The sequence below is a fragment of the Phyllobates terribilis genome, unplaced genomic scaffold, assembly GCF_046119375.1.
Source record: "Phyllobates terribilis strain yellow unplaced genomic scaffold, ASM4611937v1 Scaffold_8__6_contigs__length_399053987, whole genome shotgun sequence".
In the NCBI taxonomy this organism is placed as follows: Eukaryota; Metazoa; Chordata; class Amphibia; order Anura; family Dendrobatidae; genus Phyllobates; species Phyllobates terribilis.
In genome coordinates this window covers 56,107,213-56,128,954 of record NW_027362768.1, presented here as the reverse complement: position 1 = coordinate 56,128,954, position 21,742 = coordinate 56,107,213, and the positions used below count along the sequence as shown (strand labels likewise).

General features: G+C 43.3%; 1 protein-coding gene across 3 annotated transcripts in view; it reads right to left on the bottom strand.

The window, feature by feature from the left end:
• The window catches only part of HMCN1 (hemicentin 1), a 924,522-nt gene that overhangs the window by 576,244 nt on the left and 326,536 nt on the right, over nucleotides 1-21,742 (bottom strand). For all 3 annotated transcript variants that reach the window (XM_073642974.1, XM_073642975.1, XM_073642976.1), the window contains exons 26-28: nucleotides 19,139-19,333; nucleotides 16,544-16,674; nucleotides 11,311-11,452 (exon numbers count right to left, since the gene is read on the bottom strand). In XM_073642974.1, the coding sequence (XP_073499075.1) occupies nucleotides 11,311-11,452; nucleotides 16,544-16,674; nucleotides 19,139-19,333 (468 nt within the window). The remainder of the gene's footprint in view (nucleotides 1-11,310; nucleotides 11,453-16,543; nucleotides 16,675-19,138; nucleotides 19,334-21,742) is intronic.

Genomic DNA, 21,742 nt, shown 5'->3' with positions numbered 1-21,742 from the left:
AGCATTTCCTACGACTTTTATCAGGCAGGTCTGTGCTCTTAAATAGATAGGTTGTGGGAGTAAAGACTAATTGTAATTGGAGTCCTTTTCAGGACTAGGTTACATCAGTTCCTATCAGTTTTTGCCAGGCAGGTCTGTGCCAGTGCTGTGCAAGTTTTTTTCACAGCATTTGGCTGAATCTAGCAAAGCTAATCCTTTTTGGCCTATTGCAGAGTGTGTTAGTCAGTGGAGTAGCCTATCTGTGTTGCAAGATATACCACCTGTGTATAGAATACCAATTTTTTTACTGCACCTAGTGAAGTAAAATCTTTTGGGCATAGCATCATTCTATTAGTCCATCTATACTGACCTCCATCAGGTTGCAAATTAAAAATAATTTTTATCTGCATCTACAGTACCTCTGTAAAAATATTTGGGCTTCTAGCTGTGTGTGGGACTTGTTGTATTAGTCCATCTATACTGACCTCCATCAGGTTGCAAACTGAATATATTTTTTTCTGCATCTACCTCTGAAAAAATATTGGGCTTCTAGCTGTGTGTGGGACTTGTTGTATTAGTCCATCTATACTGACCTCCATCAGGTTGCAAACTGAATATATTTTTTTCTGCATCTACCTCTGAAAAAATATTGGGCTTCTAGCTGTGTGTGGGACTTGTTGTATTAGTCCATCTATACTGACCTCCATCAGGTTGCAAACTGAATATATTTTTTTCTGCATCTACCTCTGAAAAAATATTGGGCTTCTAGCTGTGTGTGGGACTTGTTGTATTAGTCCATCTATACTGACCTCCATCAGGTTGCAAACTGAATATATTTTTTTCTGCATCTACCTCTGAAAAAATATTGGGCTTCTAGCGGTGTGTGGGACTTGGTCTATTAGTCCATCTATACTGACCTCCATCAGGTTGCAAATTGAATATAATTTTTTTCTGCATCTAACCCAGCCAATAGTTTTGGCCTAATACCACAGTTTGGCCACTCAGCTCTGCTCGGTTACCATCCATTGTTTTTTTGTGCAAACAACTCCAGAGTTGTGAATTAGTTAACCACCAAAATGAGTGGAAAAAGGCCTGCTGCTGGTGGAAAGGGGAATAGGCGTGTTGGGAAGGGGAAAAAGGTTGTGTCCGTGGGGTAGGTGTTAAAGCAACAGTAACATCTGCAGAAGAAAGACCATCTTCCAGCCAAACTAAAATGTCTACTTCTTTTAGCGGACAATGTGATAAGATCCCTTTCTTACGGCCACGCCAATCGCTACAAATTCCAGATGAGGCACAAAAACAGCAGGTGCTTCAATGGATATCAAGTGCTCCTTTAAGTGGGCTCTCCTCCACATCAACTTCAACATCACAAATACTCCAGTCCTCAAAGGTGTCACCCAAATCGCACTTGCTTCCTCACAGCTCCCAAATCTCCAGCTGCCCGTCTGAGTATGAGGTAGAACAGATGGTTGAGTCTGCAGAGCTGTTTACTCATACTATAGCCTGGGAATCAGAGGTCGACTCCAGCGCTTCTGTGAATCCAGACGAGGAAATGATCTGCACTGATGCCCAGAATCTTTATGAGTCGGATCCAGGACCAGACGCAGAAGGTTCTGACCATAATGTAGACCCTCATTCCCAAACTGTAACTCCTGTTGGTGGAGACAATGAGGAAGACGATGATAAGACTCAAATACCTGATTGGAGCGACAACTTTAGTTTTTTGTCAGGGCAGGAACAGGTTGGCTCTGAGGACGACGGGTGTGATAACACACAGGGTGATGATGATGAGGTTGGAGATCCCACTTACTGTCAACCCACAGTCAGCCAAGAGATGAGGTCAGCAGAGGAGGTGGAGGAAGATGCTAGTGACGACGAGGTCAGGTTGCGCCTTCCTGGACAGAGACGTAGTACTGGAAGCACGTCAACAACTGCATCCTCAAACACAACTCTGCCTCTCACCACAAGTCGTGGTGGCTCTTCAGGTCGCATGGGTGCTAAGCCTTGCATAGCCTGGGCATTTTTTCAGATCGATAAAGATGACCCAACTCGTGTTATCTGTAACATTTGTCAGCAAAAGCTAAGTAGAGGCCAAAAAATACATAGTTTGAGTACTTCATGCATGAACCGGCACATGGACATGAAGCATAAGTTGCAGTGGGAAGCTCAGTGTGCTACAATGCGGCCTAGCCGGCCGGGCCAACCACCGTCTGCCATATCTTGTGCATCCGCGGCCTCTTCATCCTCTGTGACTGGGGGGACAGCAGTCACACCTGTTTTGGGGCGCAGACCTGCCACCTCTTTACCCGCAACAGCCAGCGTGATTGGCAGGTCATCATTTTCTTTGGAGGTGGTAACACCAGCTGGTGTTGAGCGCTGTCCGACATCGATAGCACCACCTTTGGATCAAGGCAACCTAACATGTCCGCCTGCATCTTCCTCACAGACCGGCAGTTTGGCGGGGACACCCTTATCAACCCCGTCTAAGCACAATAGCCAGCCCTCGGTCCCTCAGATGTGGACAAGTAAAAGACCATTTCCTCCTAGCCATGAGAAAGCTAAGAGGTTGAATTTCACCATCTGCAAGCTCTTGGCTACAGAAATGCTGCCTTTCCGCCTGGTGGACACAGAGGATTTTCGAGACCTTATGTCCGTCGCAGTGCCCCAGTACCAGATGCCCAGTCGGCACTACTTCTCAAAGAAAGGTGTGCCTGTGCTCCACCAGCATGTCGCACACAACATCACCGCTTCTTTGAGAAACTCTGTGTGTGACAGGGTGCATTTCACCACAGACACTTGGACGAGTAGGCATGGACAGGGGTGTTACATGTCGCTGACTGGGCACTGGGTAACTATGGTGACAGCAGGACAAGGGGCTGCTGTCCAAGTCTTGCCGTCCCCACGAGTTGTGCGTCAATCCTCTTTATGTCAAAGTTCCTCCACTGCTTCTGCCTCCTCAACCTCCTCTCGGTCTTCCACTTGCACCCAAAGCCTGTCTGGTCATGCCACAAGCTTTCTAACTGCGCAGAAGGGATCCTGCACACCTCCTTACTATGCTGGCAGTAGGGCTCAACGTCATCAGGCGGTTTTTACATTGAAATGTCTGGTAAATGTGAGTCACACAGCTGAGGAGTTGTGGTCAGCTCTGGAGAACCAATTTCATGAATGGTTGTCTCCACTGGACCTGAAACCAGGGAAGGCCGTGTGCGACAATGCTGCAAACCTGGGTGCGGCCCTTCGCCGGGGCAATGTCACACACGTGCCTTGTATGGCTCACGTGTTGAACCTGGTTGTCCAGCAATTTTTAGCCCACTATCCCAGACTAGATGGCCTTCTGCAGAGGGCACGGTCGCTGTGTGCTCACTTCCGCCGTTCGCATCCCGCAGCTCAGCGACTTACATCTCTACAGAAGTCGTTGGGCCTGCCACTTCACCGGCTAAAATGCGATGTGCCTACCCGGTGGAATTCAACTCTGCACATGTTGCAGCGACTGTGGCAGCACCGACAAGCCCTGGTGCAATACGTTCTGACGTATAGCCTGGGCTAACGAGATTCACAGGTGGGGCAAATCACGCTGGAGGAGTGGTCTCAGATCAGGGACCTATGCACCCTTCTGCACAGTTTTGAAATGGCGACGAAGATGTTTAGTGCTGACGATGCCATTATCAGCATGACTATTCCGGTGATTTACATGCTGGAGCACATGTTAAACAGAATTCGGAGTCAGGTGGTGGCACAAGAGGAGGTGGAGGAAGTAGAGGAGGAGGAGTTGTATGCGGAAGGGCTAACATCTGCAAGGTCCAGACGGTCGGCAGCACCAAGGCGGCAGGCATGTGAGGGTGGGGGAGATGGTTTTACCAGGGCGCATGGTAGCAGCCAAACTAGTGAGAAAGGTGCAGGAGCCCAGGAAGAAGTGGAGGACGAACTGATGGAAGACTCATCAGATGAGGGAGACCTTGATCACATTTCTGTTGTGCGAAGTTGGGGGGAGAGGACAGAGGAAGGAAGCATGATTGTTACCTCGCCACCAACACAACAGGGACTTGGTGCTCCTGGATGCGCAACACACATGAGTGCCTTCTTGCTGCACTACCTGCAACATGACCCTCGAATTGTGAGAATTAGAAATAATCCTGACTACTGGGTTGCCACACTGTTAGATCCCCGGTACAAAAGTAAATTTGCAGAAATTATTCCTGCCATAGAAAGGGATGCACGCATGCAGGAGTATCAGCAGAGACTGTTGCAGAATCTTACATGTGCTTTTCCACAAAATACCAGTGGTGCACGTAGTGAATCTCACAGTTCCAACTTGCCAACCGTGGGACCGTCAAGTGTTCAGCACTCAAACCGTAACAGAACCACAGTATCTGCTGGTAACATCAATTTTGCGGAATCATTTCACCACTTTTTTAGCCCATCCTTTGCAAGGCCACAGGAGACAAGAAGTCTGACACATAGTCAACGCCTAGAGACGATGGTACAGGAGTATCTCCAAGTAAACATTGAAGCCACGACTGTGTCACTGGACCCTTGCTCTTTTTCGGCTTCCAATCTGGATAAATGGCCGGAGCTAGCCACTTACGCCTTGGAGATCTTGTCATGCCCCGCAGCCAGCGTTCTGTCTGAACGTGTGTTCAGCGCTGCTGGTGGTGTGCTGACAGATAAGCGCACGCGGCTCTCCACTGATAATGTAGACAGACTCACGTTCATAAAGATGAACAAATCATGGATCCGAAACGACTTTTCTACCCCTGTGTTATCCTGAGGAGAGTAAAAGCTTGATGATTGGTTAAAATCACCCTACCAACCGTTTTAAGCTTTCAAATTACTAATCATGTTTATCTGTATCTTGACTGGAAAATAATTTGGGCTTTGTAGCAGTGTGCAGCACTGATCCTATTAGGCCATCTATAATAAGCTCCACCAGATTTAAAATTAAAAATAATTTTTAGCTGCATCTAGCCCGGAAAATAATTTTGGGGCTCCGAGATGCGCAAGACACATAAGTGCCTTCTTGCTGCACTACCTGCAGCATGACCCTCATATTGTCAGAATTCGAAGTAATCATGACTACTGGGTTGCCACACTCTTAGATCCCCTAAACTTTTCGATCAACCTTTTCATTTTAATAAAGACCAAAAAAATGGTCATTTTTGAAATTATAAGCATTAGCAGGTTGTTAGAAACTGAAATCAAAACAGTTTTCAACTCAAAACTTTATTCTAGGTGATGTTACATTTTCACATAGGACCCCTTGTTCGAAAGGAGCTTCTGAACTCTCTCGTCCATTGAATTTGTCAGGTTTTGGATGGTTTCTGCTTCAATTGTTTTGCATGAGGACAGAATACCCTCCCAGAGCTGTTGCTTAGATGTGAACTGCCTCCCGCCATCATAGACACTCCTTTTAATGATGCTCCAAAGGTTCTGAATGGGGTACAGGTCAGGGGAGCATGGGGGTCACACCATAAGTTTGTCCCCTTTTATGCCCATATCAGCCAGAGATGCAGATGTTTTATGTGCAGCATGAGATGGTGCATTATCATGCAGAAAAATGATCTTGCTGTGAAATACACGGTTCTTCTTCTTGAACCATGGCAGGAAGTGCTGTTTGAGAAAATCCACATACATTATGGAGTTCATCTTTAGCGCCTTCAGGGATCCTAAAGGGGCCGACAATCTCTCTCCCCATGATTCCAGCCCAAAACAATACTCCACCTCCTCCTTGTTGGCGCTGTAGCCGTGTTTGCGTGGGGTGTCCATCAACCAGCCATCCTCCACTCCATCCATCTGGACCATCGAGCGCTGCACGGCACTCATCCGTGAACAAAACAGTTTTGAAATCAGTCTTCATGTAATGTTTGGCCCACTGGAGCCGTTTCTGCTTGTGTGAAGTGGATAGAGGAGGTCGACAGGATGGCGTATGCACAGCTGCAAACCTCTGAAGGACCCTGCATCTTGTTGTTCGGGGGACGTTGGAGGCACCAGCAGCTTCAAAAACTTGTCTGCTGCTATGACAAGGCTTTTTTGCCGCTGCTCTTTTAACCTGACGTAATTGCCTGTAGGAAAGAGTCCTCAATTTGCCCTTATCAGCACGCACACGTGTGTACTGTGAATCAGCTACATGCTTCTTGATTGCCAAGACACTTCATCCTGATCATCGCACAATGTTGATTGTAGTCATGCCTTGACCTAAACACTCCACAATTTGTTGCTTCTCAGCAGCCGACACATCCTTTTTCTTTCCCATTTTGGCAGAAAATGTAGGCTGCTTAATAATGTGAGAGAGCCTTCTTAAGTAGTCTTGCCTTTCATTGGACACACCTGCCAAACTAATTAGCACAGGTGTCTGCAATTGCTTACAGTGATATAAAGAGCCCTGACACACATCACCATCAATGAGTTTAACTGACAAACAAACAAATTCTTCCCTTATCACTCCTAAACACTTTTTGCATAATAATTTGGAACGCAGTGTACATGTGCTTTTCCACAAAACACCAGTGGTTCACGTAGTGAATCTTACAGTTCTAACTTGCCAACCGTGATCTGTATGGAATTGTTCAATAAAGGGCCCAAAATTAAGATAACATAGATGGGAGAGGTCTCTATGAATAGGAATTCCTAAGTATTTGATACCCTGTGAGGGCCAGGCAAAGAGAAAGTTGGACTGGATGGAATCCTATATGGATTTGGGGAGGGAGACATCGAGGGCCTCAGACTTCGCTGCATTGATTTTAAAATTTTACCATGTAACAAAGTGATCTATTTCAGCCATAACAGCAGGGATGGATATATGTGATTGAGTGATATATACTAGGACATCATCAGCAAATAGAGAGCACTTGTACTCTGTGCCTCCCACCTCAATCCACCTAATATTGGGGTTATGGCGAATTGATGAGAGCAGGTGCTCCGTCACTAGGATGTATAAGAGAGGGGACAGAGGACATCCCTGCCTTGTCCCACTGGTGATTGTGAAAGGTGATGAAAATGTTCTGACGAACCCCCTGGGCCTTGGGACACCCGGAGCCGGACCCTTTTTGGTGGATGCTGGTGGTTGTAGTCTTCGTGGCGGCGACCCGATTCCGTGGCTCAGTGCGGTCAAACCAGTGGCGGAACTATTTATGTGGTTTTGATGTTTAAATGTCCGACTACGCCACCCGTGGATTGCGGTCAGAGTGAACCGCCGCTACAGGGCAGACCGCTGAGGCTGGTGTTGTGGGTGCAGCAGAGCGTAGCATAACTCCCCACGGGAGGAGTATAGCCTCAGGGCAGTGTATGCGGAGGATGGGGGTGATGGTGCAGGGCAGCAGCAGTAACGACACGGAGTCAGTGATGCAGTCCAGGGCCTTTACTCACAGTTCTTATTATCCAGACCACGTCTGCAGGTAACGGCTGCCCACGTCGTACTGTGCTCACCAGGTGAGGGGCTCAGACAACTCCCAGATAACTTTGGAGCACTTCACAGGACCCCCTTTGTGTGTCCTTTCTCTGGCCTTTCTTACCAACACTTCTGTCCGGCTGCCTCGGGCCTCCTCTTGGTAAACTTGGCGCCAGTTTCCCTGACCCTATGTGGTGCCTTCCTAGCGGGTGTAGCGAGGGGCTGCGCCACATAAAATGTCAGAGCCTCCGGTTTCTAGCTGAGGGTCATTTCCTGCCTCCAATAGTTCGGGGACCGGTCTCCCCCTTTGGCCTGACCCCTCCACGCAGGTGGATTCGGGCGTGCGGTGGCGACTCGCCCGTCCGCACCCCTGGGATCCCTTCATTCCTCGTTCCTGGAGCCTTCTCCGCTCCTCTTCCTTCCTTCTCCCTCTTCCAGGCCTGGGCCTCTGTTACTAGGCCCGCCTCCGGAGCAGAGCTCATGCAGAGCCCCTGCTCCCTGCCACTTCTGCTCAGACTTCTCTGCACTGAACTAAGATGGTGCCCACCTTTTATACTCCCTTCTCAATGCACCCAGGAACTGCTTCCTTCCTGCTCCTGCACTACAGGGTTCCCCTTCCTCAGTGTTCCCTCCCCCCACTCCAGCCAGGGACAGGGACTGTCATGCCCATCTCAGGGGCATATTGGTCGCCCTGCCCCACGGCAATGTGGTGTAATGCATGCAGGTGTCGGGTCCTGATCCACACTCCATCCTTACCTGAGAGTGAGATATCACACCTCCGGGTGAGGTGCAATACGTCTGTAGCAACCGAGCCCTCAGGGTGCTACAGTTCCATTTATCTTCAGCCTAGGTGACGTATTGCGATACAGGGCCGTGATTTTGGCTATAAAAGGGTCCCCTAGACCCCTACCCCAAGCTTTTTAAGAGAATCATATATGGCGTGCCAGGAGACTCTATGGAATGCTTTCTCAGCATCCAACGAGAGTATCTAATTACAAATTTTTAACTGCATCTAGCCCAGGAAATACTTTGTGCCTAGTAGCAGTGTCTGCTAGTCAGCGGATTATCCCTGCTGTTAAGCAGGCTACACCACCTGTAGTTTAGACACTTAATTTTTTCAAAGGAAATGCTTCGGGACCATGGGATACTTAGTGAAGAGCATCAGGAGGCACCCCAAGGCATAGGGGCTGGGACTGGCGGTAGGATGCCTTGCGGTGGACAGCCGAGCTCGATCCTTATAAAAGCTTTTTAACTGCAGCAGCTTTAGTGGACGCTACTGGAGCTGGAATTACCGCGGCTGCTGGCATGAGACTTGCCCTCCAATAGATCCTTGTAAATGGATTTAAAGTGTATTCATTCAAATTAGAGAGACAATTTAAATTAAAAAGCTTAGAGCTGCCTCCACCACAGGGGGGCTCGCTCGACCCACCAGCGGACAGGCACCAGTATTGGGAGAGGGGGGCTGGCCGTCAGGGTTCACCGCGGCTCTGGCACAAACCCGGCGACACGGAGGTGGCACGGGCAGGAGCGGACTGAACGTGTCGGCTTCTCCCTTTTTGGATTTTAGAAGGGCATGACATGCCTATATCTGTGTCTCCCCCTCCTTTTACTCCTCCACCTCTTTTATTTTCGCATGACTATATGTACTTGTCACTTTTCCATGTGTTAGTTGTGTCTTCTGAGCAGTTTGTCAGCTTTTGGACACCTTTGAAGGTGTTTTCTATGTGTTTCTATGTGTTTTTGTTTGCCTGCCATTGGTTTTAACGGTGTTCGAAGGTGTTCGACGAACAGTTCGGCGAACAGTTCGGCGAACAGTTCGGCGAACACACGGATGTTCGACGAACCGAACTCGAACAATACGGGGGTGGCTCAACACTAGTTGGTAATCATGAAGCTATACAGACTAACAGGTTCATGGACTTTGAGAGTTACATTTTCATACAAATCAATATAACAAATCAGCATAAGAACAGCAATAACACATTTCTTAAAGAGAACTTGTCATGTAAGCTAAAGCTATTAACCTGCAGATATTGCAGATATGGGGTTAATCTGCAGGTTTATGGCATCCTGACACTGTGCGGCCGCTACACTGAGAGCCCCACTGCCGGGAGGAAATGAACTTTATTCCCCCTGGCAGCATTTGGCTTCCAGTAATGGGAGTGGTGCCAGTACAGTTTCAGTCACTGCTCAGCTTATAGAGAGCGGTAGCTGTAACTGCACCCCTGGCACAGACTGACAGCTGACCCTAATGCTGATCCTGCTGTCAGTCAGTGCTGGGGCTGTGGTTACAACCAATGCTCCCTATACACAGAGAGGTGATTGAAGCTGTATTCTGGCCAGTATTATGACTGGAAGCCGAACGCTGCTGGGGGAATAAAGTTTATTTCCTCCTGGCAGCATGGCTCTTAGTGCCAGCGCTGCACAGTGTCAAAAACGCTATTAACCTGCAGATTAACTCCATATAATAGCGTTATTTTATATGAGAAGTTCCCTTCAAAGAGAATGTATAACCTTTATTATATTGTAATGATTTTAAAAAAACTGATACAGATTTTTATATTCTTTCTTCCTGTAAATGATTATGGGGGCAATAATCTTGCCTGAGCTTCTGTTAACAGTGTCAAAAATGAAAAACAGACCTCTAAAAAGGAGACGTGGCCAGCAGCAAGGACCCCTTGAGGGGGATTCTTTTCTTGCTGCTGGCCCCTTCTCCTTTTTTGAGGTCTGTTTTTCATTTTTGACACGGCTATTTGCCTAATATTTTGGGGAGCATGGTGCCTGCTGTGTACTAGTTAGGACACTTGGGTATTTATGTGGCATGTAATTCTGAGGGGATTTATATATATTTATACATATCGTACATTTTTCCCAGGTGTTCATGTGGATCTGGTATCCCTGTTTTCTCTTCTGAAATTGGCATTTAGTAACTTGTATTCTTGACAGCCTCATGTTACACTAAATATGGATATTTTGTGGCCATGCACTATGTCCAACATTTTTTTTTTAATATTACTTCAATAAAATTGAGCTTTTATTTTTTGAGTCTATAATACTCCTCGTTTTCTCCTGAATTATCATGATTGTATATGGAGTCTGACTATGGGTACTCTGGGGGTAATTTTTGCCCCTGATTTCCCTATTATATATGTTTTGCCAGATCTGGGGTTATATTCACCATTCCTATTAGTATGTCTTTGGAGTGTGGGAGGAAACTGAAAAACCCGGAGGAAACCCACACAAACACAGGGAGAACATACAAACTCCTTGCAGATGATGTCCTTGGTGGGATTTGAATCCAGGACCCCAGCGCTGCAAGGCTGCACTGCTAACCACTGAGCCACCATGATTGCCATCACTGACAGGACCAACCACTGGACCAAAAATCACAGAAAGAGCAGAGGTTTAAATGATTAAAACACAGGTTAGACTCCATCTTTCTTCACAAAACTATATATCAATGTACTCAGCTCCCCCTGCTCTTTAAAAGGATGCATTGAGATTGGATGGTATTTTCATTGTGATAGGTTCCATTTAACATGAAAAAAATGAAACACTCCAAAAAAGGCACATATTGTCTGATAATTTATCCTGCAAGATAAATGACAAAAAAGTATGAAAATCCATGCCAGGGTTGCTATTTTTGTTCATCCCACCTTAAAAAATGGAATAAAAGGAAATAAGGATGAACAAAGAGTCATATGTATCTCAAAATTGTACCAACATAAACTACAGGCCGTTCCACAAAAAAAAACAAGCCTACACAGCTCGGTAATCAGAAAAATCAAAAATATATGATGACCATGAAAAATACTTTACAAAATGCAGTTTTATGTCAGTGGTTGAATGTGGGTTAAAAGTGGTTTAATGTTCTAGCAAACGCCTCAGTTGGAGAGAGAATGAACTTACCTGCTCTAGTTGCATAGAATACTACTTATGGAACTTACCAAGAAGGTTTATAAAGAACTGCTTTTCAGAGCTCCCTGCAATGTTACTAGCTATGCATGTGAAGTATCCTGATTCAGTATTCTTCAAAACCTTCATTATTTTTCCTTTTTCAAGTATGAAAATATTATTGCTTTCAACAACCTAGAAGAAAAGAACAATTATGTCAGCTTATTAACAAATGATGATGGGAAAACTTGTCCTACAGAGAATATTGGAAAATCATATCTATCAGCACTAGTTTAGTTTGTCACTCCAAAACCATAGGTACTTGGGGCGTAATCACTGTGAATCATGCTTTTCAACAAATAAAACTCCTAGCCTTCTTTAATTACAATTCATTCTATAGATGATTTAAAGTGTTGGCAGTCAATGATCCATCTAGGTCGCTCAGGTTCTTCTACAGTACACAGTACATGCCAGATGATTCTACAGAGGTTTTTTGATTATGAGCAGGGCCATATTTGCCGTTCATGCTGCCCTAGGCACTTTAAGTGGTCATACCCCCTGGTAAGTCAGACTATGGGTATGTGCAACATGTTTTTCAGGTGATTACGCTCTGTAAATTGTTTGAAAAAAATGACAAATAAGAGCTAAAAAGAGAGAATATTAAGTTTCCAGAGACAACAAGCTTTTAAATGAGAATGAGTGGTCTATACTTAAAGGGGTATTTCCATCTCCAAGATCCTATCCCAATAAGGGGTAGGTGTAATAATAATAATAATAATAATAATAATATTAGCAAATGCCTCCAATTAGAAATGTAGTATAGATTTTCTGATTCATTAGGTCTCTTTCTTCATGTGCAGGCATTGCAGGACCTTAGGTATCCATGGTTACAGCCACTACCAACTATCACTATATCAGTGGACATAACCATGGATACCTAAGGTCCTGCAATGTCTGCACATGAGGAAAGAGAGATAGCCAATCAGAAAATCTTTACTACATTTCTAATTGGAGGTATTTGCTATTATTATTATTACACCTAATACATATTGGGATAGGATCTTGGAGATGGGAATACCCCTTTAAGTTTATTGACTACAATTTAAATTAAAAAAATTGGGTAAAAAATGATGGAAAAAATGACAGAAAAGAAGCAGAAAAAGTCGCTTCTGGACAAAAGTCACTGGGTATCCTTAAGAGTCTTACGCCTGAATAACTTGTTGGATTCGAACTTCTAAATACATCATCTGCACATACCCCTTTACGTAGTAGTTAAGGCACCCATACACATTAAGTTAAAGGGGTGTTCCAAACGCAAATTAATTTTCATCCTAAATGCCTATTAAATCTATTTAATGCCACTAAATGCTTTACTTTTTTACTACTTCCTTTTTATTGATGCTTTGCTTGAGGATCCATGTGCATAGTGGAATACTCAAACGAAGCATCATCAGGTGGCAGAGGAAGTGGTCACTCTTGTAGTTTTTGACTCATCTGTGAAATGAAGTCTCATCAGTGACATTTGTTTCAGGGGCTTGGCTAGTCCCTGCTCAATTTGCACTGTGGGATGTTGCTGGCTCATTACTTCTGATCTGAGTCGGCCAGAGTGCTCACTATCATTGTGCACATAGCACAGTGACCGAGCAGGGAGTGAAAGAAAGGTCTAAACCACCCCTTTAAAATTGGCCAAATCAGCCAAAATCAATGGGTTCAACTGATCTAGTCTAATGTGTATGAATACCTTTGACTAATGATTGTCTGGGAAGATAAGGATCTTGCATGTCCAATTTTGTGCTGCTAATCCTTTTGTTCTATAACAAATATGCCACCACCAGAGATGTCTGGCAGAAACTCTCTCATAGAGAACATAGGACCGCTCAGCACCTGTATACAGATCAGGCGAGATCGGACAGCTGTCTAAAATGTATGGTGCTTTATAAAGATCAAAAATAAACTCTGGTCAGAAAAGGAAAAAACCTTGGCCCACAAAAGGGCCTACTAAATCCTAGACAGAAAATAGCAGGACAAAACAAGTGTAAAGTGCCACAGTGCATAAATAAGTGAATAAAAAAGTGTGGGTCTCCACTGTGTCCCTCACCGATGTTCTCAGAATAAATGGGCCTAAAACATTAAACTCCCAAAAGTTTAGCTGCTCTTTAAAGGTGCAACTACACTGCGGCTGATAATCAGAAACTGAATATCAGCCTTTCTAAACAGGTTGTCAAACACTTGATGCATGAACAAAATATCTGTTTGTGGGGTGAAATGATTTTTACGCTTGCTTAAATATCATCATTCTCTGCAGCACATCATCCTGTATAAACATGTCCTACAGAAAACAATGCTATTCTTATGAGCACAGGAAGATCATGTTACCGATCGTTCTGTACACATGAAAGTGCAATTACAGCCTGTCTACTAATATATGTAACATATTTATAACAGTATAATAAACAACTGTCTGTCAGCTTCATATAGCAGATCAGCGGTTATTTAAAGACGGAAATTGGCTAGTGAAAATGCAACTTTACATCTAGGTACCTTATAGGTGACATCTTCTGATTGGAATTCTTTTCATTCTTTCTTCTTCATCTAGGCCTGAGGCCAGAATGACCTTTCCCATCCACAGCTTGTCTCTGGAGACTTCACTCTTCTCTGCTCTTCTGCAGCACATCCCCACACAGTGCCCTTAAAAATAACAGTATTATTATAATGCTCCTGACTAAATATAACCACCTATGCTGTGCCCTAACTAAGCCCTAGACTGTGCCCCGGAATAAATAATTGCCCTTCACTGTCAAAAAATGATCCCCACATTGTCCCTCTTATGTTACATAGTGTCCACACTGTCCTCTCCTATAAAATATTTTCACCATTTTCCCCCTTTTATACTATGACCACCACCATACTGTATGCCTTGGTAAACTACAACCGCCACTGTCCTTTCTTATGAGTTATACCCACCACACCTTCATCCTTAATGAACTATGCCCTGCCCATGCTGACCCCCCCCCCCCCCGATTATGCCTTCACTCCATATTAAGCCCCCTTTTTACACTGTCTCCACCCACTCACTACTGAGCCTTCTCTCCATACTGACCTCCCATACTGCCCCTTTGGCATAGACAGCCCCACATACTGCCCTTCTCCATTCACAGACTTCATATACTGCACCATATCTATATAGAGCCCCTCAATATTACCCCACCTGCATACAGAGCCTCCTTTGTACTGCCCCATCAACATACCGAGTTCCCCTACACTGCCCCATCTCCACATCAAGTCCCCCTATACTGACCCATCTCCACACCGAGTCTACCCTATACTGCCCCATCTCCATACACTGCACCATATCCATGTACAGCACTCCTATGCAGACCCCTCTCCATACATAGACCCCTATATTGCCCCATCTCCAGGAGATCCTTTCCATACTGCCTCATCTCTACACAGAGACCTTAACACTGCCCGATCTCTATGTAGAGTGCACCTATACTGCCCCATATCCATATTGAACCCACCCATATGGTTCCATCTCCATGCAGAGTCCCTCTATACTACTCCATCTCTCTATACAGAACCCCCCTAGGCTGACCCATCTCTATACAGAGCCCGCCTAGACAGCCCCATCTCCATCCAAAGACCCCCTACACTGCTCAATCTCCATCTAGAGTCACCATATTCTTCCCCATCTTCAAACAAAGCCCCCCTAAAAGGCCCCATTTCCATACAGATCCTCCTTAAATGCTACATCTCTATCCAAAAACCCCCTTGACGGCCCCATCTCCATATAGAGCCCCCTATACGTCCCCATCTCTATAGGGACCTCCTTATACTGCCCAATCTCCATAGGAACTCCCATATACTGCCATCTCTATAAGGACACCCTTATGCTGCCTCATCTCCATAGGGACATTCTTATGCTGCCCCATCTCCATAGGCACCCCTTTATGCTGCCCCATTTCCAGAGTCCACCTATACAGCCCATACTGAGAACACTCCCCTTACTGCCTCACATTCATAAAGAGCTACGAAACTCTAGCTATATACTGTCCAAATTCCATAATTAGGTCACCTCCCCCATGCTGTCCCCTCTCCATGTTAAGCCCCCTGTCCATAATGAGCCCACATGTACAGCTCTCAGAATGCTTACCATCTCCTGGCTGCCACTCCCGCATCTACCAGTCCTCTGCGGCGCTCTGATAACGTCTACAGTGTGATGAGATGACATCATCATTCTGAATGTCGGCGAGGGAGCTGATACCGGAAGTGGCGGCACTTGCATATTAGTTTGTATTCGTGTCTTTGTAGGCTCGAATACAAGTGAATGCTGAAAGCTTCTGACACTGAACCCCCCCTCCCCCCCGAAACGAAGATGCTGAACCAGTGGAGTGGGGAGAGGGGAAATTAATTAATTGTTGTTGTTTGTTTTTTATACTCATTGTAGGCTAGTGATGCACCCCACAACCCTACCGCCTTAGGCACCAGACCTCCTAGTGGTAAATATGGCCCTGGTTATGAGGGCATTGTTGTGCACACAGTTTATTTATATTTATTTTACTCACTTATATCGCGCCATCATATTCCACACTGCTTTACACACATCATCACTGTCCCCATTGGGGCTCACAATTTAAATTCTCTATCAGTATCTCTTTGGAGTTTGGGAGAAAATCAGAGTACCCGGTGGAAACCCCCGCAAACACAGGAAGAACATACAAACCCATTGCAGATGTTGTCCTGGTGGGATTTGAACCCAGCACTGTAAACTGTAAAGCAACAGTGCTAACCACTGAACCACCGTGCTGCCACAGTTCTCATTAATATAATTTTTTAAAGGGGTACATGCCTGGCTGTCCACGGCTTTGGCTTGCAAAATCATCTGTGTCACCGCCCCTGCTCCAATCTAACATCACAAACATTACGTTTTCCATTCACCAGAACTAAGGCACACAATATACAATGTGTAATATAGTAATCAAACTTAAACAATAACAATAATGAACTTTGTGCACATTTTTAGTGCATGAGGATAGCGTATGGGAGCTCTATGATGCCAATTATGTAGGAAACTCAGTAGAATCATATGACTATGCCCTTATTACTTCATGGACTTGTTAATATAAGGTGACCTTCATATGGTCAAGCTCACTAGTCAGAAGGGGTATTGCACATATTACATGCTTGAACACTTCATGAAATATGAAACTTGAAGATACATCAGTTTACAATTTGCCATAAAAGATATGCCTTATCGGAAATGAGTTATATGTAAGCCGCATATACCTGGGTGGTTCCATTATACCACGTGATAAGTGGTGGTGGACTTCCCGTAGCATCACAATATAAGCTTACATCATGGTTCAACAAAACAGAGATATTTGTCAGTTTTTCTTTGTCTTTAATAACTGGAGGATCTGTGGAATAAAAGTATAGATAATTACAAACAGAAAAGGAGATTTTTCCTAAAAGTAATTAACAAAATATGTGCAAATTTGCAAAAGGAAGCGCATGTTTACAATGGTATATAATTACTGTGTTCTGTAAAGGATTACTTCCATCTGTGAGAATGATTCACTGCAATGTTCTCCAGCTTCTGCATTCAATTAAAACCTTGGCAAACATTAGTTCTTTAATGAGGACTTGGAAAGTGAGTAAGGGGCAGATGAAAGCAAATAACATGTAATGCTCCACATGTTACAACCCAATTCCAGTAGTGAGGTGAGCTTCAGGCAGTTCTGCTATTTAATGGCACTTTGTCCATCAATTACAGTAATGTTACAGTGCACTTCCGACCAGGTTTTTCAGTTGTTATGGTACACTTCATTCATAAAGCTCATTACACTGCACTGTGTGTTGGATGGATTACAGTTATGGCTTTTGGGACATAATTCCAGAACAGAGCCTTTATTCTAGACTGCCTCCTTTGAAGTTCAAATGTGAAGTTATGACCCTAAAGTAAGTAGACCACTGTATGTTGGGGAAACTCATAATGAGTCTTACTATTAGGCCACGTTCAGTATATTACATCAGTATTTGTAAACCAAAACCAGGAGTAGGTGATAAATACAGAAGTGGTGACGTGTTTCTATTATACTTTTCCTCTGGTTGTTCCTCTACTGGTTTTGGCTTACAAATACTGATGTAAAATACCCACTACATACTGATAGTGTGAATGTGGCCTTAGGCTGGAGTCAGACAATTGTATAAAAAAATCACTTTGATGTTGATCCAAAAAAGTAGAGCAGAGACACACTGTCGTATAACTCGTGCGAGGATCGCATCGCACTGAACGGACAGGCCGGCACTTCGCGTGACCTGAACATGACAGCATGATGGATTTCTATGCAGCTGTCAAGGTCAGGAGAGGTGCCGGCCAGTACGAGGTTCATGATGCGATCCTCCCACGACAAATACGGCAGTGTGTCTCTGCCCGTAGGATGAGTGTCATGCCAATGTCAAGCGAGTATAATGTGATTTTTCTCACCTAGCATCTGTATGACATCCGTATGACATGAGTATGCAATTCGTATGCAATGCATTTTTAACAACATCTTTTACATATTTTCCCTTAATAATAAAAACCTTCATTTAAAAGCTGAATTTTGTGTTTACTTGTGTTATCTTTGTCTAATTTTTAAATTTGTTTTGTGATCTGTAACATTTAAGTGTGACAAACATACAAAAGAATAAGAAATCAGGAAGGGGGCAAACACTTTTTCACACCTCTGTATGTATACACAATTTTCTTTTTATATACTTTAAATCGCAAATGTCCAGAATCCCTAAATATAAAATCAACTGGCTACCTCACTTGGTGACCGTGCTGCTAAACATTTTCATTTGTTTTTGCATACTTCGTTGTTGTAATAGTCCAATATTAGACCCATGCATGCCACCCAAATAAAGTGGCCTGTTTGCTTTTGAGAAGTGAGACTAACAAGCTTTTCTTGTCCCATTCTATTTTTGGAAAGAATTTGGGGTGTATTTTTTTAAATCTTTTTTGTAACAGACACCTTTACATTTTTGGAATACTTGTTGTAATAGACCACTTTATAAACTATGCACTCCATGATCATGGAGTAGTACACTGCATGGTGTAGCTGTATTTCCATTTACATCCTGCATTTGGGGAAAACTTTTAAAAAGGCTAAGCTTTTACAATTGTTTTAATAGTGTAGTTTAACAACAGTAGACACTAAAATTATTCTGCTGGCTGTTGCTGCAAAATACTTTTCTGACCATACATGTACGGTAATAGTAGCATTGTATTTTAGAGTTATGTACATTAAATTTTTTTTTCATGGACGGTGGAAAATAGAAAAACAAATATTAAGGTTTTACAATTGTTTTAATAGCCAATTTAACAACCGTATGCACCACAACAATACTGCTGGCTGTTGCTGCAAATTACTTTTTGGGTATTGGCATGTACCTAATAAATAGTATTTTAGGATTACATATGCTGCATTTTTTTTGGTAGCTTTAAAAAAAGAAAGAAAAAATAAAAAAAATAACAGTAAACATCCGTTTTCACCTAGCCAGAAAGGTTGTCCATTAATAAGGCCATATTTGCACTAAAGCACTCAAAAGGGGTTCATTACAGTTCTAAGAGACCTCTGAGTGTTATACATGTATTTTTCTTGGCAACTAGAGGTTTTACGGTATTAAAATTCATGGTAAATATATTCACCACAATAAAATCTCTAGGAAAAATTTGGCGAAGGCGGCAAATTCAAATTTCAAATGATTTAAACATCTCTACCTCTAAGACGTCTGGTATTTAAGACCCACAATTGATTTTGCACACAGTGAAAAATTCCAAGTTATCATGATTCAATCTACAATGTAAACAGTACTTAACATAAAAATAATAATTACCATGGACTTTCAGGTTGTATTTCTTTTCGGTCAGCCCTGCTTCATTTGTAGCCACACATTTGTACTCTCCATTGTCATAGGGTGTCAAGGAATTGATGATGAGCAGAGTCCCATCCTTTGTAATGTTGATGCCAGCTTCTGTTCCTCTTAATTCCTTGTTATTATGCAACCATTTGATCACCGGTTTTGGAGTACCTTATTAAGACAATGCAAGAATGTAATGGAGTAATATAACTTAATAACTTTTGAGAAATCCATTAGAGGTCTGAAAAGTATATTCATAAGCTATGAACACCGTTGACATTTAAAAAAAATAATGCTTACATTTTAGTGAATATTGTTAGTTTAAAAAGTTGTAAAATGGTTTAGTCTGCAATCATCCTAATTCTTTTATTGAACTTTAGGACCAGTTTTTAAAAGGCATATTAGGAAATCTAGTTTCAAACCTTTGGATTTGGTTGCGTCCCTTCCATTAGAATATGCTGTCTGTGAGAAGTAACTTTCCAGGGTTTGTGTGTATCAGTTTGTGAGAAGTACGTTTTCATGGTAAGTACAGTACAGACCAAAAGTTTGGACACACCTTCTCATTTAAAGATTTTTCTGTATTTTCATGACTATGAAAATTGTACATTCACACTGAAGGCATCACAACTATGAATTAACACATGTGGAATTATATACTTAACAAAAAAGTGTGAAACAACTGAAAATATATCTTATATTCTAGGTTCTTCAAAGTAGCCACCTTTTGCTTTGATGACTGCTTTGCACACTCTTGGCATTCTCTTGATGAGCTGCAAGAGGTAGTCACCAGAAATGGTTTTCACTTCACAGGTGTGCCCTGTCAGGTTTAATAAGTGGGACTTCTTGCCTTATAAATGGGGTTGGGACCATCAGTTGTGTTGTGCAGAAGTCAGGTGGATGCACAGCTGATAGTCCTACTCAATAGACTGTCAGTCTGAAAAATTGGGCAGACTTTGAATGTGTCCCCAAGTGCAGTTGCAAACACCATCAAACGCTACAAAGAAACTGTCTCACATGAGGACCGCCCCAAGAAAGGAAGACCAAGATTCACCTCTGCTTCTGAGGATAAGTTTATCTGAGTCACCAGCCTCAGAAATCGCGGGTTAACAGCAGCTTAGATTAGAGACCAGGTCAATGCCACACAGAATTCTAGCAGCAGACAGATCTCTTCAACAACTGTTAAGAGGAGACTTTGTGCAGCAGGCCTTCATGGTAAAATAGCTGCTAGGAAACCACTGCTAAGGACAGGCAAGAAGCAGAAGAGACTTGTTTGGGCTAAAGAACACAAGGAATGGACATTAGACCAGTGGAAATCTGTGCTTTGGTCTGATGAGTCCAAATTTGAGATCTTTGGTTCCAACCATCGTGTCTTTGTGCGAAGCAGAAAAGGTGAACGGATTGACTCTACATGCCTGGTTCCCACCGTGAAGCATGGAGGAGGAGGTGTGATGGTGTGGGGGTGCTTTGCTGGTGACACTGTTGGGGATTTACTCAAATTGAAGGCATACTGAACTAGCATGGCTACCACAGCATCTTGCAGCGGCATGTTATTCCATCCAGTTTGCGTTTAGTTGGACCATCATTTATTTTTCAACAGGACAATGACCCCAAACACATCTCCAGGCTGTGTAAGGGCTATTTGACCAAGAGGAAGAGTGAAGGGGTGCTACGCCAGACGACCTGGCCTCCAGAGTCACCAGACCTGAATGCAATCGAGATGGTTTGGGGTGAGCTGGACCGCAGAGTGAAGGCAAAAGGGCCAACACGTGCTAAGCATCTCTGGGAACTCCTTCAAGATTGTTGGAAGACCATTTCCGGTGACTACCTCTTGAAGCTCATCAAGAGAATGTGAGAGTGTGCAAAGCAGTCATCAAAGCAAAAGGTGGCTACTTTGAAGAACCTAGAATATAAGACATATTTTCAGTTGTTTCACACTTTTTTGTTAAGTATATAATTCCACATGTGTTAATTCATAGTTTTGATACTTTTTAGTGTGAATGTACAATTTTCAAAGTCATGAAAATACAGAAAAATCTTTAAATGAGAAGGTGTGTCCAAACTTTTGGTCTGTACTGTATGTATCAGGAAACTTTCATTTTTGGAATGATTTTTCTGACATGTGAATTCCTTTTATCTACAGCGTGTTATCTCTGCCCTGCCTGAGAACATAAATGCTTTCCACCCTCTCCACACTTTGATCTGCAGTGTACAACCCCTCTCCACCTCGACTACTATTTCTAACACTAAGAGAAGGGAGGGGAATAATAGAGAGAGTAGTCAGAGACAGAAGCAGAGCTCCTACCAATCTATGTCACATTTTGAAGACGAGTCAATGAAGGGGTTGGATAGATTCAGCAGTAGCATAATGGTATGATTTTTTTTTAAGGATACTATTTAGAAAGCTAAATGCTAAAATATTGAAAAAGTGAAAGCAGCCTTTAAAACTGCCTTTTCTATATATATATTTAAACCTACAAACATGCTCGAAAATAAATAAATACTTTAAAGTTTTCACCCTATTTAATATTATTTTATGTTAAAAATTTTTCATTTGTTTAATTATCATATATCATTCCGCAT